Raw genomic sequence first — 26170 nt, 5'->3', positions numbered from 1 at the left:
GCTTCTGAGACTTGCAAGTGGGCCCCTCTTCCAGGCCGTGCACCCCGGGTCCTCTGTTGAGGGATGACTGTGCTATGTCACAGGTGAGTGCCGTCCCCCCAGGGCAGTTCTGGGCTGCTGGGCTGTGTAGGGAGGCTCCCAGTCTGCTGAAATGATGGCTGAATGGGGCTTTGTTAATTCACACTGCTCTACCTTCCCAACTCTGGGACAATCAGCTGAGGTTGCAGGGAAGGCTAATGTCCACACCCAGTTTTGTGGTGTGTGCCTGTTATTTGAAGCACTTCCGTCACACTGGGTTGTCTGGGGCAGTTCTGGGCTATGGGGCTGGCGATGGGCAGGAGTGTTTCCTGTCCACCAGGATGATGGCTGTGAGCGGACACCCCCCTTTTCTTGGGAAGTTGTGGTGTTTAGTGAATTTTCTCAGCCACTGGATTATTGCGTTTTGTCTTAGAGCTCTCCTAGTTCTGCTCTTGACTTGACCTGCCCAAATAGCAAGTCTTTGAAGCTTTCTGTATTGGGCTTCTTAGAGTAATTGTTTTAGAAAAAGAAAAAAGGATTAAAAAAAAAAAAAAAACAACAAAAAACAAACGGGCCCTCCTCAGAGATCTAATGGGTTATTGAAATGCTAAGAGACAAAGCAACCAGGGCCATTAAGGAAAGGTCCACAGGGCAGAGAGATCAGCGTTTCTTCGGGATTTGCATATGCGCCTCAGGGCCCTTCCCCTTTCTATGTTCACCAGAACTCCAAAAATCCTCCGCTTTTATTTTGGAGTTTTTTGTGTTGTTTTTTTTCTATGCCTGTCTCCTCTCTGCTGGGCTGGCTGCTCTCAGATTCTCTGGTGTCTGGTCTCAGTCTATCTATGGTTGGAGTTTGAATCAGTAGAATGAGTTTCCGATAAGGGCTGCCACTGCAGTTCTCCCTTCTTCCCGGAGCTGACAGCCCCTCCTCCCCCGGGACTGAGCCTGGCAGGGAGGGGCGCGGGTCCCCTGGCCGCAAAAACTTACAGATTTCGCTGATCTCAGCAGTTCCACGTTTTCATGAGTGTTGTATGAAGTATGCCCAAAGTCAGATTGCTCTGTGGTGTCCAGTCCACTCAGTTCCTGGCTTTCTACCTACTTTCCTGGAGGAGTAACTAAAACATACAGCTCACCAGTCTGCCATCTTGCCCCGCCTCCTCTCTGACATATTTGTTTTATAAACCAATAAATTATGTTTGCTGCTGTTGAGTTTAGGATATTTGCATCTAAGATTGTAAGTGAGATTGGTCTACTGTATAAATTACCTTCCTTGAGTTTATTGTAAACCTATAAAGTGATATGGGAAGTTTCTCCTTCTAGAGCAGCTTGTATTAAATAGCAGTTACCTGTTTTTGAGGGTTGGAAAGAGTTTTATAAAACTACCTAGATGTGAATTTAGAATTTTTCCTCTTAAGATTTTAAAATATCTCCTATATCTGTGCTTACATTCTTTGCCTCAATCAGTCTTCTTAGAGGTTTATCTTTAAAAGAAGCAGCTTTTAAAATTGTTTTATATTAATATTAAAATTGTTTTATATTAATATTCTCATTAATATCTGCTTTATCTTTAATATATCTTTGTATGTTGGTTTGGTTTAAACTGTTGGTCTATAACATTTTGAATTGGCCATTTATTATATTAATTTTTCAATCTTTTTCTTGTTTCTAGTATATATAATTAATCCATGAATTTCTCTTTAAGTATCACTTTAATTGTACCCACAAATGTGTGACATGTGGTATGGTCATTATTTTATCAGACATTAATATTTTATCATTTCAATTAGGTTTCTCTTTGACTGATCAATTATTTAGAAATGTGGTTTCTTGTTTCCAAAAGTATTTTTATGATTTAAAAAAACTTTTGTTATTTATTTCTAACTGTATTGTAACTAGAGTGTGGTTCCATTGTATTTTGGAGGCTTCCTCTGTGGCCTAACACTTGGTTGATTTTTTTAAATCTTCCACACATGGTTGAAATTACTTTTCATTGTTTGTTTTCTCTCCCTCCTTCATGCTAGTTTGATCCCTCCTGTGTGTTCTATTTTGTGTGCTTGTGGAATGAGCTCATCTTCAGCAGGGGTGCTTTTTAGCTTGTTGAGGAGAATAATCCTGTGTATCCCAGGGTCATGTGAGTATTCTTACAGAGTAATTTTGCACTTGCTTCTATTGGTTCTCCCAGATTTCATAGGTCCTTGACCAGTTATTATTATTATTATTATTAATTTCTTGCCTCAAGATTCCTGTACTGTGCTGGTATTATATCTCAGTGAGAGATAGTCTTGAAGTTTTTATCCTCCTGTACTGTGCCGGTATTATATCTCAGTGAGAGATAGTTTTGAAGTTTTTATCCTCACAGGATAATTTTTTTTCCATTCGCAGCCCCAAGAGATAGCAAGCTTCTTTGCCACTTTTCTAGATCCAGAGTTCAATGGAATTTTACTAGTCCACTCATTGCAGAAAGGGCAACCTTAAAGAGTAGTAACTTTATTGTGGGGTCCTAATTCCAGTCTTGCACAAACCCAAGTTCATGAGTGTGAAATCCTAGATTTCAATCCATGGGACCCACAGACCCCTCTGGGCTAACATCAAGTTTCCTTTGTTACTTGGGTTTGCACTTAACACTTAAAAAATATTGTATCTAGCTTTTCTATGAGTTTGTTGCTGAAATGGTTCTATATGGCCACAGGATTCTATATAGCTAGAATAAAAAATTGGTCTAATTATTATAGAAGAATAAACTGAAGTTAAGTATATTTTCCAAGATCATACAACTGGTAGGGTTCACAGTTGGGATTAAAACCCAAGTCTGCTTGCTTCTGTGCAGGTCATTTGGCATTTATATGGTATGGTACTGATTTTTACATCCGTATGTTCACTTTTTACTGAACCATTTACTTGATTCCCAATAGTGTATTAGACACTGAGGGGATGGACTAGGGAAGAAAGAATAAAGACTGTGAATTCCTTGAAGATGTGAGGGAAGCTGCAACCTCATAAACCTGTTTAGAAAATGTAAGTTACTCCAGACTTGTTCAGGTGATTGAATGTCTGGAAATCATAAACAAGGAACCATTTTACCAGAGGGAAAAATATGACTGTATTATGGAAACCAGGTAACAGCCATATGTATAAATATATATATCCATGACCAAACAAGCAGAGGAGAGAAGCATGATCAGCTTTTACCAAGTTTATTTGTTAATATTCATTTGTTTTATTAACTGCTATGCTTGCCAGCATATGTGTGATAGGTAACCGAGTCATAGAAACTTTACGGGAAAAACTGAACATTTAGAAAATTTTTCCATTAGTTTTTCTGAAAACAGAGAAAAGTTATTTAGTATCTGATTTCATGGAGGGCATCATTACAGAGCTGCTATTGAATATCTGATATACTGATTGTGTGACTTCTTTTGGGAATGTGACTTTTATTTTTTTCTGGAAAGCCATCACTCAGCTAAGTGAGTATTTTCAATTTATTTCTTTTCAGTTGTCAGGATGTATTTGGATACATTTACTGTAGATTTGGTGCTGAGGAGACTTTGAAATGCTCTCTTAGAAATTCTCTGTAGGTTGACTCGACCCTACTGCAAGATAGAACAATAACTTTGGAAATTGCCTGTAAGGTGATTTGCAGCATGGGATGGGAAGATGAGTGAATGAACTGAAACAGCTAGAAATTCAGAAACTCACAACATCTGCAAATCACAAGATCCGTTCATTAGCTTTCTCAGCCTTGGTTATACATTTCAGACTCCTCATTTTAGTATCCATGGCAATAGGATTAAAAAAAAATCTCCCTAATCAGAGCATTTGTAAATTAAATGTTGATTCACATTTGTTTGGGAGCATTCATCATAGTGATAGAGAAATATTGGGGGTTGCAGACAAGAAGGCAAGAACAGCCATTCTTGTTTTGTGTTTTCTTTGCATGTGCAGAAGTCTAATTGTCAGGTCACCTCAGTCCTCAGGAAAGTTAATTACAAGGTTGGTCATTAATTTTTATATAAATGCTACCAGGTAGGAAAATAACACAAATTTGGGTCCTATCAAGAAATTCCCTGGTGGGAGTCATACAAATTAGAGAGCAGAGCTTGAGAGACTCAGTGAAGTTGACAAGTTCATCACTTGCTCTTGTCCAGGTGAGCTTTGCTGCAGTGATCAAACGAGAAATTGTCCAAACTGAATGTTCTGAAGACCATTGTACTTGAGGTAATAAAATCCTGGCAGTAAGGAATGAGAGTCTAGTGAGCTCGTGTACAGTTGCGGGTTGGTTTAGGCTTTTTGTGATCCCCCCAGTCAGAACTAATCACCCTACCGTTCTGTGCTTTTATGATGCCTCTTTAATTTGGATGAGTTTGGCATGTAGGAAGGAAAATAAGCCTCAAAGAGGCAGGGCTGGCCTAGAGGAACACTAGATGGGGGGCTGATCTCTAAGGTCAATATCCAGCAGGGCAAATTCCTGTCCAGAGATGCAGAAAATACTTGGCACTGGTCCAAGCAAGCACTTTTGCCCATGGGGATAAATATGGATGGCTGGGCATGGCAGAAGGAGGGTCTAGGCGTGGCGGCATTATCTAACTTGTGGATTGGCTAGGTTTAACTTTAGTTAGTAACTGTTGGCATGGGGAATAGGGCCCAAGAGAGGGGTCAGTCAAGAGCTAGGCAGTGGGCTGGATTTCTAGGTGTGTCTGGAAATTCAGAGGAGCTTCCCAGGTAGACTCTCTCGGGGTTAGAGAGATGCTTCCGACTGGTGGGTACTCTGGCCCTCGAATTTCTCCCTTATGTTTAGAAAAGAGACAAATTCTAGACTCCATTGGCTTAGAGATTTCAGCTTACTCAACACCACAGGATTGGCTTAAGGCTGGAAGTATTTGCATCAATAGGGTAGGTCCTCAGTGCCTTGAAGCTGAGGAGAGATAAGGCCGCCATTTAATGTAATAGTACTTCAGCCCCCATTTTAAAAACTTTATTGAGATGCATTTGAAATACAATAAACTGCACATATATGAAATGTATAATTTGTTGACTTTTGACATATAATACCTGTGAAACCTTCACTACAATCAAGAAAACGAACATTTAAATCACCTCGAAGTTTCTTCATTCCCCTTTACAATCCATCCCTCTCGATAATCTCACCCCAGACAGCTACTAATTTCTCTTCTATCACTATATATTCTTTTCCATTTTATACAATATTATTTAAATGGAGTCACATAATGTGTAGTACTTTCTCCTGAATTTTTCATTCAGGTTAATGATTTTGAGATTCATCTGTGTTGTTGCAGGTATAAATCCTCTTGATTGCTGAGTGGTATTCCATTGTGTTGTTATATCACAATTTGTTCATCTATTGCTGTACATTTGAATGGCTTCCAGATTTTGGCCATTACAAATAAAGCTGCCATGAATATTTGTGCATAAGTCTTTTGTGGACATATGGTTTTGGTTCTCTTGGGTATCTAGGAATGGAGTGGCTGGGTCATGTGGTAGATATATGTTTTCATTTTAAAGAAATTGCCAGTTTTCAAAAGTGGTTTTCCCATTTTGCCATTAGCAGTATATGAAAGTTTCAGTTACTCCATTTCTTTGCCGTTGAGATGGTCAGTTTTTATAAATTTTATTGGTATCTCATTGTGGTTTTAATTTGAATTATCATACTTAATGATGTTGAGCATCTTTTCATTTGTTTATAGGTCCTTTGTATATATTAGTTTGTGATGTGTCTGACAATTTTTATTGGGTTTGTATTTTCTTCTTTTTGCGTTATAAAAGGCCTTTATATGCTGGATACAAGTTCTTTGACATATGTGTTGCAATTATTTTCTCTCAGCCTATGGCTTGCCTTTTCATTTTTAAATATCTTTCAAAGAAACATTTTAAATATCTTTTGATTAAGTCTAATTTATTAAATTTTGTTTTCTGGTTTGAGATAAGTTTTTTATATACTCTGAAGTTGCAAAACTTTTCTTTTATGTTTTTCTTTTAGAATTTTTATAAAGTTTTACAATTAGACCTATGATTAATTTTGAGTAATATATGGTGTGAGAAAAGGATTGATATTCATTTTTTTCCATATGAATATCTATTTTGCTGAAGTATCATTTAAAAAAAAATGTTGTTCTAATATATATACACAACACAAAATTTCCCATTTAACCACTTTCATGTAAACAATTCAGTGGTATTAATTACATTCATTATATTGTTCTCCTAATATCACCGTCCATTACCAAAACTTTCTCAACACCCCAAACAGAAACTCAACCCATTAAGCAATACCTCCCCATTCTTCCCCTTTTTCTCTGCCACAGCTCCTGGTAACTTGTAATCTACTTTCCTTCTCTATGTATTTGTCAAGCATTGTTTTTTGAAAAGACTTTACTTCCTCCAATGTCATCTTTGTGAAAAAATAATTGACCATACATGTGTGGGATTATTTCTGGGTTCTCTGTTCAGTTCAATTGATTTACTAGTCTTTTTGCCAGTAGAAAATTGTCTTAATTAGTACAGCTGTATAGTTTTTTTTTTTTTCTTTTTTTTTTTTTTTTTTTTTTTTTTTGGTTTTTACCCAAAGCAATATTTTAGAGTTTTCCATGTATTTTGCATGCATTTGTTAAGTTTTTTTTTGTTTGTTTGTTTTTAAATCTTCATTTTATTGAGATGTATTCACATACCACGCAGTCATGCAAAAGAAATCAAACATTTGATTGTTCACAGTACCATTACATAGTTGTACATTCATCACCTAAACCAATCCCTGACACCTTCATTAGCACACAATACCAAGAATAATAATTAAAGTGAAAAAGAAGAATTAAAGTAAAAAAGAACACTGGGTGCCTTTTCTGTCTGTTTGTTTGTTTCCTTCCCCTATTTTTCTACTCATCCATCCATAAACTAGACATAGGGGAGTGTGGTCCTTGTGGCTTTCCCAATTAGTATAGCTGTATAGTTTTTAACCATTTTTTTCAACGTGACTATATACAATTATAAATTTCTATCTAAGCACTGGTTTATTTGTATTCCACAATTTTGTTGTATTTTCATTGTCATTCAGTTTGAGACATTTTCTGACTTCCTTGTGATTTATCTTTTACCCATGGGTTGTTTAAGAGTGTTATGTGTGCTTATATGTATTTGAAATCATGTGAAAATATCTTGTTTTTTGTTTTCTAATTTAATTCTGCTGTAGTCAGAGAACATACTTTGTATGATTTCATTATTTTGAAATATATTGGTGACTTGTTTTATGACCCAACATATAGTCCCTCTTCATTATGTGCTCTTGAAAAGAATGAGTATTCTGCAATGGTTAGGTGTAGAGTTCTGTAAGTGTCAAATAGATCAAGGTGGTTGGTAGTGTTGTTCAAATCCATCTGAATTTTTTAGTTGCTCTATCAGTTACTGAGGAGGGTGTGATTTGTTGTATTTTTTTTTTTTTAATGAACTGACCACTTTACCATTATAAAATGTCCTTCTTTATCTCTGATAATACTCTTTATCTTCAAGTGTACTTTGATATTAATATTGCTGTATCAGTTTCCTTATACTTACTAAGCATTTGCATGACCTACCTTTTTAAAATCGTTTTTCTTTCAACCTATCTGTGTCTTAATATTTAAAGTATGTAATTAGGCCTTGCTTTTTATTGTCTGACAGTCTTTTATTTTCAAATGGAGTGTTTATTTCATTTGTGTTCAATGTATTAACATTATTGGGTTTAGGTAGGTCATTTTGCTGTTTATTTTCTATTTGTTGCAACTCTTTTTCCATATATGTTCTTACTGCTTTCTTTAGGTATAATTATTTTTTAGTATTCAATGTTAATTTTTATATTAAATTTTAGCTATACCTAAAATTTTTTTTTCCAGTGGTTGCTCTGGAGATTATATGTACATGCTTAGTTTATTACAGTCTATTTTGAGTTAGTATTGCACCACTTTTAAACTTTTATACTTTGCATTATACCACAAGATTATAGCGCTCCACAATGATCTATATTTTGCAGGGTAAATCATTTAAATCCCCTCTCCTTTGTGTTATTGTCATCTCATGTTTTACTTCTCCATACTTTATCAGCCCCACAATACAGTATTATAACTTTTCATCAGTCAGTTTTCTTTTAGGAAAATTAAAAGAAGAGAACATGAAATACTTTTGTATTTACTCACATATCTACCATTACTATTGTTCTTCCCTTAGATGTGAGATTCAATTTGATGTCAGCTCCCCTTCACATGAAGAATTTTCTTTAATATTCTTGAAGTACAAGTCTGATGAATTCTTTTTTTCCATTTAAATGAAAATGTGTTTGTTTTATGTTCCCGTTTGAGTGATATTTTCTCTGAGTATAGAATTCTAGGTTGGCAGTATTTTCTTTCAGCATTTAAACATGTCACGCCATTGTATTCTGGTTTCCACTGTCTCTCAAATAACTCAGTTGTCATTTCTATTGTGGTTCTCCTGTAAGTAATGTGCTTTTCTTCCTCTTCCTACTTTCTCTTCATCCTTTGGCTTTCAGTTGATTGACTGTGGTGTACCTAGATGTTGAATTTTGAATTAGGTTGCTGAAATTTTTGAATCTGTATGCTGATATTTTTGTTTTTCACCAAATTTGGGAAACACTCAGACATTATTTTTCAAACACTATTCTTCCCCATGTTTTCTGACCTCTCCTTCTGGAACTCCAGTTACATGTATTTTAGATAGCTTGATACGGTGTCAGGGTTCACTGAAACTTTTTTTTCCTTCAATTAAAAATTTTTTTTTTCTGATTGGATACTTTCTATTGATTTCAATTTTCACTGCCATATCCATTCTGCTGTAAAGCCCATCCAGTGATTTTATTTCAGAGATTGTATTTTAAATTCTAGAAAGTTTCTTTCTTTCTTTTATAATGTATCTGTTTCTCTGCTGTGATTCCCCTTCTATATATTCATTAGGATCATTTTTTCCCTTTGGTTCTTTGTCTATATCTATAATTGATGCTTTAAATTTCTTGTCTAATAAATCCAACATCTGTGTCATCTTGGGACCAATTTCTATTAACGGCTTTTTTCTTGATTTAATGCCCACGTTTTCCTTGTTTCTTTGTATGTCTAGTAATTTTTTGATTTTGCACTGGACATTACAGATGAAATGTTGTAGAGGCATTGAATTCTTTCATCTTTCTCTAAAAAAAAGTTTCTTTGTTGTAGCACACAATTAAATTACTGATTGACTCCCTTGATCTTGTGGCATTTTGGTTTTATGCTTTGTTAGAATGCCTATTTCAGTTTTACTTTTGTCCTTATTCCTAAGTTTGGCCCTACTACAGTTTTAGTGGAAAGCCTGGGATATTTCCTGGGGCCCTCTAACTTGTTTGGACTCAAACTCCTAACCCAGCCTTCCCTGACGTGGGAAACAGCTGAAATGTCTGCTCAGCTATTTCAGCCTTTAGCTGTTAGTTTTTTATGGGCTCGTTGTAGCCTCACCCTTGCATTCACAGGTCATGCTTCAGTCAAGGATTTGAGCTAAGTTCATATGCGGATTTAGAGGTTTCCTCTCTGTGGTTCCTTCCTTTCTGCGATTCACCCCCCTCCATTTCTAGCTGCTCTGGCTTTCCTGAATTCCATCCTGTGACACCTCAGGTCAAAAAGACTTCTGATTCTGCCTGAGTCCTGGGTGCCCTGTGCCACACAGACTCAAGAGAACTTACAGTGCAAAAGCAGGGTAATCATGTATTTCACCCAGTGGTTACCTTCTGTGCTGGTTTGGATGTATTGTGTCCCCCAAAATGCCATGTTCTTTGATGCAATCTTGTGGGGGCAGACATAGTAGTGTTGATTAGATTGCAATCCTTTGAGTGTTTCCATGGAGATGTGACTCAATCAACTGTGAGTGAAGCATTTGATTGGATTGTTTCCATGGAGGTGTTACCCTGCCCGTTCAGGGTGGGTGTTAATTGGATCACTGGAGTCATATAAAGGAGTTCAGAGACAGAAGGAACAGAGCAGCTGTAAGTGACATTTTGGAGAGCAACTGAGAGACATTTTGAAGACGGCTGTTGAAAGCAGACTTTTGCTCTAGAGAAGCTAAGAGAGGACAAATGCCCCAAGAGCAACATTTTGAGAAAGGAGCTAGAACACAACCCAGGATCAGTAGATGCCAGCCATGTGCCTTCCCAGCTTAGAGAGGTTTTCCCGGATGCCATTGGCCTTCCTTTGATGAAGGTACCCAATTTTTGATGCCTTACCTTTGACACTTTATGGCCTTAAGACTATAACTGTGTAACCAAATAAACCCCCGTTATACAAGCAAATCCATTTCTGGTATTTTGCTTAATGGCAGCATTAGCAAACCGGAACACCTTCTTTCAAGAATTGGATCTTGAATTCAGTTTTTCCTGCTTTTGCCTACTCTCCAGTGCCTTCAAATAGTTGTAGGGTTTTTAAAAAGTGTTTTGTTGTAGATTTTAATTGTTATTTGTAGAAGAGCTAGTTCAAATCACTTACTCTGTCATTATCAAATCCAGAATTCTCAATTGTTGTAACATTTGTTTCCTAGTAGAGTGCTTTGTATGTTACTAAGATTAATTAATGATTTTCTGTTCGACTCACTCGTATTTAACTATGTACAAGTGCCATAACTTTGTTCATATACCAAATGGCATTGTCAGAACATTTCATACAAAATTTAGGGTGACAAAACATGTGTACACAGGAAAGCCAGGTGCTAATTTTTCTCCTGCCACTAACTAGCTATTTGACTATAAGTGAGTCAGTTAAATAGTCTTGGCCTCAGATTCTACTCTGTAAAATGGAGGAGTTGGGTCATATCAATGTTTTTTTAAACATTTTTTTAAATGCCAGGACTCCTATCTTTTTCCCAATATATTTTATGAAACTATAAAATATATTAAAGCAAAATAGCTCTTCTTGCAGAGGGTGTAGAGCCCACCTTGCTCAGTGCTTCCACTTTTACTGCATTTCTCCAGTGCCACTGATGCTCCTCTGGAGAACTCTAGAACTCCATAGAGGATTGTCTGAAAAAAACAAAACAAAGCAAAAACCAAAAAACCAAAGCTAGATGATTTCTAAAACTATTTTCACAACCTGATTGAGTCCAAGAATGACTGAATTGTGCTTATAAAAATGTGGTCCTTTTGCCGAGGATCTGATATGGGCAGTTGTCACCTTTGATCTCTCCTCTGCTTTTACACTTTAACCAATTTCTTGCCCTTATTTCTATCCATATCCAGCACCCTGGGCAGACGTTTGCTGCAGTTTGAGAAATCTGGTATCTAAGGGATTTCCTGCAAATGTAGCTAAAGGCATCACCCAGGTGCTGCACCGCTGAGCACAACCCAGCTCATCCATCTCCGCTTTCCATCTATAAATTGTGAGCAATACTTGCCTCTACCTAATTGCTCCTTTGTGGGTGGAAAAAGAATTAATAAGCTTGGAGCTCCAGTGATCATTTATAAATTATTTCTCCATCTGGAAAATAGCAGCAGACAGTCTTAAGAAATCCTCTCCTTGCCTTACCAATTGGTAGTTTTGTTGCTTAAAAGAAGCAACAGAATGAGCAGGTGTTGGGTATTGCCCACTTCCAGATAGTGTTGCCAACTCTTACAGAGGGCTCTGCCTCCAGACATGGGGAAAAGGTTTCAGGCTATAAAGTAGGCAAATCCAGCTTGCAGGTTTAGCTTAATCTCCTCCTACCCCAGCCCTTTTTTCTTCCACTTTACCCCTCAAACAACCCCAGCAGTGAGTTTTTAATCTCAGACCTAATGAGAATAGCACATTCCTTTCTTTGAATGGAAATGCCAGGCTGCATAAAAGGGTTTCCACACATGGCACTATCATGAGGAGGGACAGTAATAATAATGATGATAGTCAAGATTTTTTGAGAATGTAATATGCCAGGCATGTGTTACATGTCTTCACATGGTTTATCTCATTTAGTTTTCTCAACAACTTTAAAAAATAAATAATATCACAATGAGAACACTGAAATTCAGAGGGATTAAGCAACTCACTAGGTCACAAACTAGCAAGTGGAAGATCTCAGATTCAAATCCAGGCAACGTGACTCCAGATTCAGCACTCTTAACTACTTGGCCTTGACTGCTATGTCATCTGACAGGCAGTCGCTGTCACTGTGTCCCACTTTCCTGTCTTTCAGATGTGGAAAATAAAGATTGTATTTCCTTTGCCCCTCCTTAGTTAAACTAGAAAAATTTCATAAAGATTAGAGATAAGGACATTTGGCTCTTTGCAGTAGAGACTGGATATTGACGGGTCATATCAGATAGCTCTCTCTGCCTGGCAAAGTTGTGAACTCCCTGCCTGTGCAAGCCCACTGGGGCACCTAGCTAGTATCTGAGAGGCCAGGAATCAGAAAGATTGAAGAGTCTGACTTTCTTTGGTGGTGGATGCTTGAATGATACCTAAGGCCTCTCTGCTTTCTGTGATTGAGTAAAATGAATGATATTTCAAATTCAAGGTATATTCTCATCCTCAGTAATTGTGCAATTTTTTTTTTTTCTGTCATACTATCTGGCTTACTGGATGAAGGGGTGAAGATTTTAATAAAAATCCCCACTGTGCTATTTCCCAAGTACTTAGCTCCGAAAGGGGTTTGAACTTTGTATCTATAATGTGCTTCAGAAAATACCATATTATTTTTAAAATAACTGCCACATTAAGATGAGACGTGATTTTCAAAGATTTAAGTTGAATGGAATCCATATCAGTTATTTGGTTACTAGCAAATACTCATTAAAAAGTAAATAGCTGTGATCTTTCAAAATGATAAAGCCCAAATTTCGATTTGAAAATGTGGCAATGGGGAGAGATTGGGAAATGATGTAGAAAAACATTGACTCAGAACACTGGAGATCTGGGTTTGGTTCTGGTTGATACAACTGTGAGTAAATCACTTCACCCCTTTGGGACTTGGTTTCACTTTGTGATAATGAGGAAATAGTATGAGGTGCTTGTGGCAATCCCTTCCATTTCCCACAGATACAGTTTTGTTTTCCTAGTGATAAAACACAGTTGCTTTGATTTTGTCCAAGACTTAAGTTTTTTTTCTTGAAGAATCAGATGGTAGAGAGAGCATGATGTGGTCATTAAGCACATGGACTTTGGAGCAAGAAAACCTGGGTTTGAATCTTGATTCCATTATTTATGAATTGGTATGACATTGGGAAGTTGCTAACCTCCCTGTGCCTCAATTTCCTCATCCATATAATGGGATTAATAATAGCACCTATTTCATTGAGTTAGTATGGGAAGTAAATAAGTTAACTAAAGTTTTTAGAACAGTTCTCAACACATGATAAATACTGTAAATGATTTTTGTTATGATAATGATACCAGCATTGGCTTCTGGTCCTGCTCAATGGTTTTTAGGAGAAAATTCATGTTTCCTTCTTAGATGGAGAGCTCCTTGAGACATTTGAGGGAGTGAGGCTTAGAATAGTGTGTATAGCTGTATTCATAATCCCATGAGTAGCAACTGGCCATCTACACTGCAGTCTGCCTCTGTGCACTCAAACCCACGTGGACTGACTGCCCTTCCCACTGGTCTGTCTTTTACCCATCACAGAGGAAGCAGCCTCCCAGTAGATTTCATAATGGACGAGGCATGAGGAGACTCTGTGGTGGTTCTCTGTTGGGACATTAGTAGGAGCATCACTGAGCCTTACTGGAGTATTAGTAGGAATTCTAGTCCCTTCTAGACTCTTACCTTTTTGGTCCTACCATAGTGCTGGATGCAACCAATGGACTGGAGTGAGTTGACAGTGATATGCTCCCCTGTTCTTAGACCAGCTGCGCCATAATAAAGAAGACCAGTGGGAAACAGAGTATCGATGCCTACTGGCCATCAAATTTGGAGTTATAGGATTTTAGAGCTAGAAAAGACTTGCAGGAATAAATGATCCAAACTAGAAATAGTCCTTAAATGAGGCAAAAGGGACTTAGCCAGTTGATAAGAGAAAACAGATGAAGAGTTTATTCCGTTCTCTATCTCTGGTTCTCCAGCATGTCAATTATAGGGCTGCCTTGATTCAAATCTTGGTTCTACTTCTTGCTAGCACCGTGATCTTCAGCCAGTTGTGTACTTCTTTCTGGCTTCATTTTCTTGGTTGGAAAATGGAAACAATAATAGGTTGTGTAAATTAAATAAAAAAAAAAGTATGTGTAAGGCACTTAGGACAGTTCTTGGGACATAAAAAACACTCAATAAAGGCTTGTTATTGTTACCAGTCTTCCGAAAAACCTCAGAAATATAAAATTTTAATGAAGAGAATAAATGTTTTGACAAAGCTGGTGATCAAAGGATTTTCTCTCACTTAAAATATTGCTTTTCATTTCTTCTTAGCTTCTGGTGCAGAAGTGATATTGAGGACCCATCTGTGCCATCTGTGAATCAATAACAATGTTATTCCCTGGAATCACTGTGTGACTTCTGGATTAAAGGTTGAAATGGTTTGAAAACAGCTCCCTGTCATTTTCAGTTTCCATTTTGCATTCAGCAAATATTTACAAAATAGTCCGTCATGTGCTAGGCACAGAGACAGGGCCAGGAAGGATGTAGAGGTGCTTAGTCCAATGTGTCCTTTGTCCTTAGGGTGGATGCAGGTTAGATGGAATGGTTGGCAATTAAGAAAGGTAATGTCGCAACAACATGGGAGGGCTATGGCAGGGGAGAAAAGAGTGCTATACTACAGCACATGGAAGGAGCCCCAACCCAGATTTAAGGAGTCAGTGAAGGGCTTTCTTGAAGAAATGATGTCTATGCTGAGAACTGAATGATGAGGTACATTCTTGACTAGTCTACAGGGGGGCTAGAGAAGAGTATTCCAGGCACAGAGAACAATGTGTTATGTGCTGCTCAGACTTGGGAGAACATTGAGTATTCACCAATTTATTCAACATTTACTAAGTATTTATTAAGCACTTACTTTATGGACCGGGCATTGTTTCTCATAATAGGGCTTACATCAGTGTACAAAACAAATGATATCTTTCTTCTCATGGAGATTATGGATGAGAACTGAAAAATAAAATAAGGGTTATGAAGAGAACTGCTTAAGGTAGAATGATCAGGGAAGTCTTTAGGATGAAGTGACAGTCAAACTGAGATCTGAATGATGAGAAGGAGCCAGCCATGCAAAGATTTGGGGAAGGAGGGTTCCAGGCAGAAGGAGTAACAAAGGCAAAGACCTCAAATGCAGGGACAATCTCAGCATGTTGGAGAAACAGAAGACCAGAGCGCTGATGTGTGGAGGGCATGGGGAAGGTGCTATGAGTAATTCAAACTTCGAATTGTGTTGTTGATATAGAAAAATACCTCAGAAGATTCCTAGTAAGAGCTAGTTAGGAAAGAACACAATATGGGGTGTCTCTTTTCGAAACTAGGAAACTTTTGGAAATATCTCTTCTCTGAAGTGGGGCTGGGCTCTGCATATTTTAATAAATTAATAAACATGAAGAGCATATTTCCTGTCATCATTGAGTAGAAATGCACATAAGGTAAATGTGCTGTTAAATGTCCTGTTCCAAGTTATGAGCACGTCTAAATAACATAACAAATGAGCAAGATTGCCTGGCTCACCAAGAGGACTCGTTGATTATGGGTGTCCCAATGGTTTCTCCTGGGTTCTAGCCATTTATTTCTAATTGCTTCCTTGAGTTTTCTTTTCCAACTTCATTCACTTGTACTTAAATTTATGTTTCAAAAGTGCTTTAAATTGTTTCTACCCAGTTTAGGCCTGCTTTGATCCAGGTTAATTGTCAGTGTTTTGATTATCTTTTCCCAGATTGTGTACCTTGGTATTGGATCACAAAGGCCATGCAGGATTTGCATTCACTTTTTTTTTTTCCATTTTTTTCTTTTTTTCTCTTTCTTTCTTGCTGTTTGCTTCCAGTTGATAGCTTTGGAGATGATGAAGAACCATCCATATCTTCTGACAATGATGAGGAGGTGATCAAACAGTTTGAAGTCTCTGTTTCTCACTCCCCAAGTTCTCATTCAGTAGCTTCTGAGAAAGGAAAGCAGACAGGTTTGGAGAAGAAACCAAAATTCAGCCACTTGCTTTCTAACCATGAAGACGATAGCACAGGAGTGTCTGCCTGTGAAGGTAATCTTTGCATCTAACCCTTCCTTTATCTAGACCAGGGTATGGCCAACATTAAGAGTGTTTTTGAGCCACATAACCACTGCACTCTTCATCTGAGAGTCCAGAAAGGGATAGGAAAATGAGGCAGGACCCTGTAGCTAGACTAGGGCAAAGAGGTTCCCTTAAATCTTGCAAGGGAGCTGTGATGTGTGGAGCAACAGGAGAGGGCATGGCTCAGAAGTGGACAAGTCTTGACCCCTAATTTGTGGCACTCCGTCCTTCCTTGTAGGCCACTGCTTTGTAAATTTTGAATACTAATGTCTAGAATAGTGTTTTTGAACTTTTATAAACTCTTGTTCCTTTCTGATAAGTACAAAACTTTCACATACCTGTCACTGACATTGCAATTCCCTGCTTTTTTCCCCATTTAGAATCATACAGAGTCCATTTAGAATCATACAGAGCCCATTTAGAATCATACAGAGTCCATATTATAATATATATAATGGTAATAAATATATTACCATTATATATATTACCCCAGGAGATTTTTTGAGCCTTTGTTTTAATAGTTTGTATTATTAAAGCAATAGGTATTTTTTATCTTCCTTATAAAAACGTGAGTTACAATAATATTGAATAACTTTCTTTTCATAAGTCCCTACACCATTGCCCTCAAGCCCTGGTGTTTCTTACACACCCCACCTGCTTGAGAATTACCTAGCAAAGCCAAGATCTAATGTCATCATCTGGCAACTTCATACAAAGCTTACTTGCAAAATTGGTTACCTTTCACAAAGGAGAGAGGAAGATGCTGAGGAGAGTGTTAGCACTGCTTTGATGGTGAGTGTGCCTTGGTAAAGACCTCGTACCCCTCTCCCCCAACACACACACACACACACGCACACACACACACACACAGGTGGAGACAGGATGTAAAAAGGAACATCAAAATATTTCTCAGTGCTTTCCTTTATGCCCAGAGCCCTGAAGAGGCACAGGACTTCAGAACAGGGAAGGTTCTGTGACTTGTATATATAAAGAGCTAGAGAAAATGGTGCACCATGCACTTTAGCAAGTCGCCAGTCAGACCACTGGGGGCATAGTTGTTGATCTTACATGTTTTTCAACACTTAGGACAAGAGATAAAGGGGAGCACAAAAACTGGGAGACAATCAAAGAGGAATTTCTGATTTCACAATGAGGACAGAGCAGGCAGAAAAAGAACAAAGAAAGGAATTAACAAAAAGAACTGTATTTTTTAGTGGGACTATAATAACCTGCTCTCCATCATGTAGTTCTACTTATTGACATTGTCTGATATAACATATTTTATTGCTATTCTTTTTAGCTCAAAGCAAGCCAGTAAATGCATGCCTTATGTAACCAAACCACAATATCAGTACATGCTGACCCTCTGTCATTTCCTCTATCCCTCTCCCACTTCTCTCTCTCTCTGGTGTTACCTCACAGCATTCCTCTTTCTCCACTGAGAGGGCAAATGTTAGCTAATGAGAGTTAATAGCAGTTGATTCCCTGAGTAGCTTGTTTAATTCTAAAGCTAATGGCCCCATTTCCCCAGAAGCCCAAGTGTCTGGTTTCTGATTTACTCAAACAACCGATGTTCTGAGAGTTCTGACAACCACTCTAAGCCTTGCCCTTCCTGGAATTAGCAGCATTTATTTCTTGTTCATAACTGGTGATTCTGAATTTTTAGATACATGATGATAGAGAAAGTGAAATTTTCTCTACTGGAGAGAGAAAAAAGTCCACTACATTGAATGAATTACCCATAGGTTTTGAAGAAAAGCAGCAAGATTATCATAGGAATAGCTGTATTCCAAATTTAGGTTATCAAATGCCATGGAAAGGTTAATGCAATTTTTATTGCCTGATTTTTTCTGTGTTATTTCTTTCTGTTCTTCTCTATGTCACTGTGTTTGTTTCAACAATAAAGACTAATGAAAAGATTAAACACTCACCCAAGAGAGAGTTTTTTTTTTTTTTTTTTTTTACCTTTTTCTCTATCAATCTGCCTATTTAACTATTTTCCACTCTAGCTTAAATATGTTTTTCTAAGATCACATTTACTTGTAGACAATTCTTCTGTTTTAAAAGGTATTTATAAGTGTTAGGTCAGTGAAATTCAGGGCCTCAAATCCAAGGAAAATCTGAATCATGAATGAGCTACTGGCAGATTGTGTTATATATTCCATTATAAGTGAGATCCTACATTCTAGATTCAGCAGTGAGAATATCAGAACTAAGGCAATGCTATCTTCACAGTCTAGTCGAGTCCTTGTCTCATTTATCTACTTTAATGTTATTGCACATTAATTGTCCTTGTATTCCAAATAATGTCAAAGAGGGCTTGGTCCAAATGGTCTGGCTCAGAGGCTGTGCATGAAGTCTTTAGAGATGAAAGATTGGGCATAATAGTCCACTTATTGGAACTTTTTGTTGTTGCTGTTTTAGCAGTAACATTATTTTTATTTGTGGAATAGTTAGTTGTTGATAGACTAGCCAGGTTGACACATGAAACTGACCATCACAGCTGGTAAACAGAATATTTGCATATGGGTGGTAGAAGGAGAAAGAGGCTTGCAAGTTTAATGGAAAAGTAATTGGATAGTAGAGTTTCACTCTATCAAAGTAGGAAATGGACTGAACAAGTTCAAGAATTTCTCTGCTAAAATAAATATGGTTGATGTGACTTAATTGTGCCCTAAAATTTCTAAGCCAAGATACATTTCTCTGAAAACAGACAATTATTCCTTATATGTGTTTAAGGTGGCACAGTCTTCTTTAATTTAAAGGCCTGCGAACACTGCTTTATGTAATGGTGAATCACCTTTCCTCCTCCTTGCAACTTGACTTGTGCCCCAGATTTGCTTTTCTAATTCATTTCTTGCTTGTCTGTCAAGAAAATGGTTTGTTACATTAATACAGTTCTTATCTTTTTTCAGTTATGAATAGCTTTTCAAGGCTTAATGTAGCTTTTGAAAATTTCCTTATTATTGATCTAGGTATTATCACGGTAGGAATTAAAATCATGAGACAATTTTATGGGGGTAATTTCTTGGCAAAGTTAGGTTTTGTGCTGAAAGCCTGCTGGGTTCTCCACACATTGATGGATGACCCACTGTTTAATAGGACATTTTAGTGTTTGTGTATGTGAGCAATGGGTGTGCTAATTAGAGCCTTAGACAACAATTCTGCTTTATATTGTAGGTTTTTGCATGTGGAATTTCCCTTGTTCTGTCATTTTCTGTGGCCCCTTTATAGTGTATTTGCCAAATAAGTGAAATAAAGCATGAATGTGAAAATTCTGTGTTATCCTATAAAAGTGCTTCCAAGGAGGCAGATAGGGGAACTTCTTGATGACCTGCTGTGGTCCTGCCAAATCCTAAATCAGGAGTCTGAAGTTTTTCCCTGAGGATGAAGTCAGCATGAAAATGTTTTTGTATAGGCTACATAGGGTTCTAACATATTTTTAAATTTGAATGCTTACCATAGATGGGACATACACTCTTTGTTAAAGCACTGTCAGCTCTACTCTATTTTGCTACGTACCTGGCTGCTTTAAATATTCATCACCTGCCTAGCTTTGAAAGTTATTTGAGTATTTAATGAGAACCCACTAAATGTTTGGCATTTGCTGGTGGATAAACACTATGCAGAGGATATGTGTAGCTTAGTGCCTTCAAGGAGCTAATGTTCTAGCTGAGGCTATTAGTGTGACTGGGGAAACCTTTCCTACTAGATAGTATGTAAATAAGAGTTGGATTTATGATATATACTTTGTCATCCCACTCACTCATACTGTCTATATCTCTAACTTTCTCTCATCCTGGGGTGGGGCTGTAGGAGGAGATTAGGAGGCACCCTTAGCTGCACTTTGAGTGTAGGGGGGCAAATTAGAGTGAGGGCTATTGCTCAGAAATATCCTGTCAGTTTTTCCTTACTGTCTGAGAGTAACCTAGGCATTGAGGAGGAGGCAGAGTTGAATGGGGGGAGGCAGGAGAGTACTGAGAGAGAGACAGATAGATGCTACGTAGAATAACACTAAAGTCAGAGAAAACATTGAGTATGAAAGAGCCAGGGAATATTCAGGAGTTGGTGGGGCTTAAAGACTTGGTAGAATTTGGATAGGCAGGAAGGAGAGGACAGGGGGGAGGGTGTGAGGGCCACTGTGAGCAGAAATACACAGTTGGCATTTTCATAAGCCAGTGAGACCAGGGAGGCTGTGGAAAATGAAATGTAATGGACTTGACGAGTTCAGATTGGGACAGACAGGTAAGCAAGGCTAATGTTTATGGAAGGCCTGCTAGCTGCCATATGGATTTGATTTCACTAGTGTCCATAAAGATCCTTTAATGTGACTTTTATTATCGCTTTACAAATAAGGAAACAAAGATCCAGAAAGCGCGAATGTTGTTCAAGTAAGGCAGAGTCAGGATTTAAACTCAGATCATCTTAATTCCAGTCCAGTGTTCTTTCCATGGATCAAGTAGAGAACTTTTTACATTTTACCTAAGACAGAACCACTGAAACCATCTGAGCAAAAGCATAATATAGTGAATGTGGAAAAGAGAAGGAGGAATGGTAGGATCAGGAGATTATACGATCTGCATGTGAGATTACTCTTCTAGCCTTCTTGATCCAACCCTGAACTTTTGTGATCATTAGCTCCAACAAAATGATAATGTATTTAAATTATCCTTTTAACATAAATACGTGTCATCTAGACTCATGTTATTGAAAGGTATTAAACCTTCCTGTGTACAAAATAATGAGCTAATATCTTCTTGATTATATGGACCAAGTTTATCCACCAAGTGGGTGTAATCATGTTTCAGCAGGTGTCATTTGGTAGGTTTTGCATTGGAGGTCTCCATTGTTATGGTTGACCTGATCAATTTCTGTAGGTAAAAGGAATATAAAAAGCTAATGCATTTGAAATAATTTCCTGATTGCATATTTAGATTTGGATGGGACCAGCCAACTAAGGTATTCCGAGACTCTGTGTTACGGTGAAAATGACCCCGTCTCCATCCACCCACCGTCCCCATGCAAGAGAAGGGATCCCAAGCACCCTGGCGAGTCTCACCGCGAGACCAGCACGGTCCGTAGCCTCAGCCGCCAGTCCACAGACGGCAGCGTGGAGATGGAGACGGCTTTTAGTAATCGGGGATTTGAAGATTCCTATGCCACTGACAGCTCCTCAACATGGAGTCCAGAGGCAAGTGATTTTCCATTCGTTCCTTGCTTGTGTTGTGTGCACTCTCTCTGTCTCTCGTACAGTCAAAAAATCTCTCCAGAGAGGAAGCATTGCCTTGAAAAACAATGACCTAAAAAGTCTTTTTTTTTCCAAATAAATATTTGTTCAGATGACCAAACCCTAAGTATGTTGATAACAGAATCATAAATGGATTTCCTTTGAAATGGATGTCGGGGGAGAAGAATGGGGGCAAAATAGATACAGTAACAGTCAGGCTCTTTTCATGTAAAGGGATATTTAGTTCTTTAGAGAAACTGGTTTATTTCCTTCATGGTTTCAATTAGGTAGAGTCCATTTTTATTTATCCGAAATGTTCAGTTATGGTTATTTGAATATGAGAATTATTTTTAAATTGAACTAAAATAAAATGGTCCCCCCAAATGAAATATTACAAGATTTTATGGTAAGGATCTTGCAATGTAAGTATATTTCTAAGTGAATTGAAAGCCTCTGAGACTGCATTAATCTGTAATGACCCTCTGTGTCATATATATTGCTTTTTTTGGAGTAAATCCCTGATAACAGATGCTTCTTCTAAATTTCCTTTTTAACTCAAGCTTAGTGCAGAATATGTCTAACCATCCAGAGACATAACTGGAAATGATGATGAAAGCAGTTACTATGTGTTGGGCACTGTGAAAAGAATATTACAAACATTGTTTTATCTTGCAGGCACTTATGGTTATTCTTCAGTGTCTAGATCCCCCTATTATGGTGCTGTGGCATTAGAAGGTGTGAAATAGTGGTGTTTAAAACCTAATTTGAATTCATTCTGATGAAATAAGTCATATAAGCATATAAAATTTAAATAAATATAATTTGCAGGAATGGGGGTGGAGAGAAAAGGGGTGAATGAATTTTGTAAGCATCAGGCTGACTAAGAAAATAAATGGGATGAATCTTTTATGAGGACCTAGACTGTCACACACACTAAATATTCATCAAAGGGAAGAAAAAAATATCAGAAAAGCATATTCTGAAGTCTTACTGCTAACACACTGGGACTTGTATAGTGTGTGTAAGGAGGTGTGCACACATGCGTGCATGCCTGCGTGCGGGTGTTCCTGCTCAGGAGGGCTGAAAATTGTAATTTGGATATGTGGTTTGTAGCTTATTAGTAGCAGCCCTTCATATAAAAGTACCCAAAGCCATTAAACATATTTGTTTTTTGTATTTTTTTAAATTCTGCTTCCCCATTGGTTCCCTTTAGGAGTCATATTCAAATCTCACACAATAGCATTTAAAATATAAAAATTCTATTTTCGACTGTCTCACCACCACAACAAAATGAAATTGTTTACCTTCCTATCGATACTCTGACCCGTTCATAATTGTGCCCTGAGGCTTTGAAATGCTTTCTCCAAGTAATTTCCCATTTGCTTGCCTCGTGGAGCTTTGTGGTGAGGGTACTAAATGTTCTCAGACTCCGAAAATATCCAGACATCTCTGTGTGCTCCATTCAACCTCCTATCTATTTTGAGACAAAAACTGTAATTTGGTGCTCCTACAGAACTTCAAATGCAACTTGGAAGCAGTTTCCTGTAACTGCCTGCTTTGCAGGCTTAGCTCGCCTTTTTACAATTGATTTATTTGCCTCTTAGCTGGATTAAGAACTCAGTCTTCCCCTGTGTATCTGGCACCTGGAACATATTGTGGGTCTGTTTACTTTGGGCCACGCAGATGACATCAACCCTATCTTACTACAACAGAAAGGCTTTCAATTTGACAGGAAATCTTTAAACCTACATGGGTTTTGACAATTTGACATTATTCTCGTCTTAAAGGAAACCCGGGATATTAGAGCTCAAGGAATCATTTATTTTGCCTCAGAAGAAAACCACTCATGCAGTGTGTGACTACCTGTAAGGCTGATGGGTTTTCAAACGCTGCTCTTCTCTGCTGTAAAAGGCTTTTTTTCCGCAGACCCCAGGCTAAGCAGGGAAGACTGTGGGAGGGGTCTGGCAACGTGGAGCACACAGGGAGGCAGGCGCCCCAGTTTTCAGCTCTGCTTTCCACTGATTAACTGGTTGGCCTTGAGAAGTTAATTAAAATCTGCCAAATGGGGATAAAAATGAAGAGGTTTTTACCTTGCAGGAAGGTCAGGTGGATTAGCAGTATTAGCAGTACCCACATGAGAAGCGCCTCCAGTTGCCTGGCGATAAGTAAAGTGAGTTGGAATAAGGAATTGCCATGAACATATTGACCTTCAGAAATCTTTGTCTTGAATCAACCCAGGAAGGGGCCACAAAGCCCAGCTTCGATTGCCCCATCCAGAGCCTGGACTCGCCTGGGACTGGGTCCTTTTCAGGGTTCCTGGGATGGTTGATATGGTACCTTCCCTAGGATTTCCCCAGAAACCTGCAGGCAGAGTGAGCGTTTTATCTGACAGATGGCCTGATAAGTGGAGAGATGCCCATTACCTTGGCATTGAAGTTGATGACAAACACAAGAAATGTTAACTAGTATCAAGAGCAGGGGGCTAAAAGGAAGTAAAATTCAAAGTAATGTGTGTTTCCAACCCTGCATCTCATCTATTCCCTTTTTACCATACACATTCAGTGTACACATAAACAACTGCGGTGAAAGATTTAGGGGAGGAGAAGGGAGATACTATAGTCCAACTTGAGGTTTGGGATTTTGAGTATTGAATACTGGTTCAGCAACGAGCTCTGGAGTCAGGCTGCCCGGGTTCAAATCCTGGCTCTTCCCTCTTGCGGTCTGGATACAGGACCTCAGGGCAATGATTTAGGCTTTCCAAGCTTAGTTTCCTCATCCATAAAATGAAGATATTAAAATACCTACCTCCTTGGTGAATGTGAATGTTCAAAGAGATAATATATCTTAGCCATGTTCCCCAAAAAGCTGTGCCTAAGGCAAAGGCTCCTGTTTTCCTACTTTGTTGGAGGGTGCAATGCCAGGGATCAAGAATGAGGGACGAGGGGAATAGGGCAGGAAGAAGGGAGTGCCAGTGTGTGAATATGTAATCGAGTTGGCCAGCACAAAGGTGACTAATTGCTGTGTAAACTGCATCCCAGGACATCTGTCCATGGTGTGTTAATTAACGCCTCCTCAGTCTGGGCTTTACATAGATGGGTGCCAAGCAGAGTTCTTCAGGTTTCTAAGCCTGGGCATCAAGAGAGGAGGCCCACAGTGGGAGCTGAGAGGCACATTGCACTGGCAGGAGGTGAGGCTTTGTTGGGTTGTGCCAGGGTGAAGCCACTCAGAGCCTAGACAGGCTGTGCCTCTAGGGGAAGATGGAACAGGTGGTGAGGCCAGGAAGACCTGAAGTGCCTAAGAGCTGCCTTTTATAATCTGTAAAGAATTTGGTAGGATACCTGGCACAAGGAAGGGCTTAGAAGATGCTAGCTATTATTACTTATGGTCAGGCAAGCACTATAGATGGGCAAGAGAAGGCTAAAATAGATGGAAATTTTAACAGAAGGCTGTGACTTGATTTTTGAGTTGGAAGGCCTAACTCCTAGGAGATTTGCTTCTAATATTATATATACACTAGTCAGTTGTATTAAAAAAAATCTCTATAGCAACCACTTTCAGCACTTGAAACTAAGCACCTCTGAATAGAAACACTCAAACATGAATGCATGCTCAGAGGAAAGAATGTAAGAAGCTTCCTTTATTTTGCAAGAAGCTTAAACTTTTCTGCTGGATTAACTTGAATCTTAAAAGAGAAGTGCATTTATTAAATGTCTACTGTATGCCAAGTCCTTTAATTTTCACAATGACCCTATAAAGTAAGTATCATACCCATTTTACTGCTGAGGAAAACAGAATGTGGAAAGTATTAAATAACTTGTCCAATGTCACAGAGCTAAGTGGCAGGCTTGGGATTCCTAAGGATGTTTGATGCCAGGGAACCATGTACTTTCACCTGAACTCTGTGGGAAAGTTTTGTTGATGAATGCACATTTTGAGGTTTTTTTAAAAATAAACTTTTGAAATGAAGAGGTCTCTAAATTAGCAAAATCTGGTGTTTGATTATATAAACAAGAGATGCCTTACAATAAGAATCATCCAAAGTTTAGTCACAGGTAAGAATCATACCTTTAGAGGAAAAATAGAATTTATCGATATTATTTATACTTGTTGGTAGAGTAGTTCATTACAGTAAAATTAGTCAGTTCAGTCTTCCCAATGAAGTTGTCAGATCTGACTGGTTATAAGTAAATTGCTTTCCAAGAGTGATATTCCATAAAGAGGAAGGCTGTGTTTGAAAATAGGTAGCACCAGTCCCATGATGTGAATAGGTATCTATGGAGTCTACTCTGAGCCAGGTATTTTCACATCTGTTAAAATCTCACAACAAAACCCTATCAAGCAGGCATATTAATACTCATTTTTCAGCTTGAGTCCATTTGAACTGGATGAGAAAGCTAGTCAGTAGATCTGTGATTTCAACCCAGGCATTCTGGCCCTAAGTCTAGTGCTACTGTTTGCTATATGGCTTGGTAGTCAAAATGTGGCCAGTAGCATAGACATCCCTTGGGAGCTTCTTAGAGATGCAGAATCTCAGCTCCCACCCCAGTCCTTTTCAGTCAGAATCCCCAGATGATTTGAATGTGCATTAAAGTTTTAGAAACACTACCTAAACCTTTTTTTTCATGTAGATTGAAAATATACTGAAGGATCACTTACCCAGGTCCCCCATTAGGATTCTTGTCTGCAGGAGTTACTGGCCATAGAATAGTCCAAGCTTAGCCGTATCTCCTGGGGACTCAAGGAAAAGTTACCTA

The 26170-nt window shown here is 38.3% G+C and overlaps 1 protein-coding gene across 3 annotated transcripts in view; it reads left to right on the top strand.

Annotated features, from left to right (window-relative positions):
- Positions 1-26170, top strand: part of SYT16 (synaptotagmin 16) — a 298395-nt gene that overhangs the window by 253111 nt on the left and 19114 nt on the right. For 2 of the 3 annotated variants that reach the window (XM_037832578.1, XM_037832577.1), the window contains exons 3-4: positions 15947-16159; positions 21124-21380. In XM_037832578.1, coding sequence (XP_037688506.1) covers positions 15947-16159; positions 21124-21380 — 470 coding nt within the window. Of the gene's footprint in view, positions 1-2051; positions 2150-15946; positions 16160-21123; positions 21381-26170 lie in introns of those variants that run through there. The other variant, XM_037832579.1, reaches the window with a different exon arrangement.

Source organism: Choloepus didactylus, chromosome 4 (genome assembly GCF_015220235.1).
Source record: "Choloepus didactylus isolate mChoDid1 chromosome 4, mChoDid1.pri, whole genome shotgun sequence".
Lineage (NCBI taxonomy): Eukaryota > Metazoa > Chordata > Mammalia > Pilosa > Megalonychidae > Choloepus > Choloepus didactylus.
This window is presented reverse-complemented; position numbering and strand designations above follow the sequence as displayed.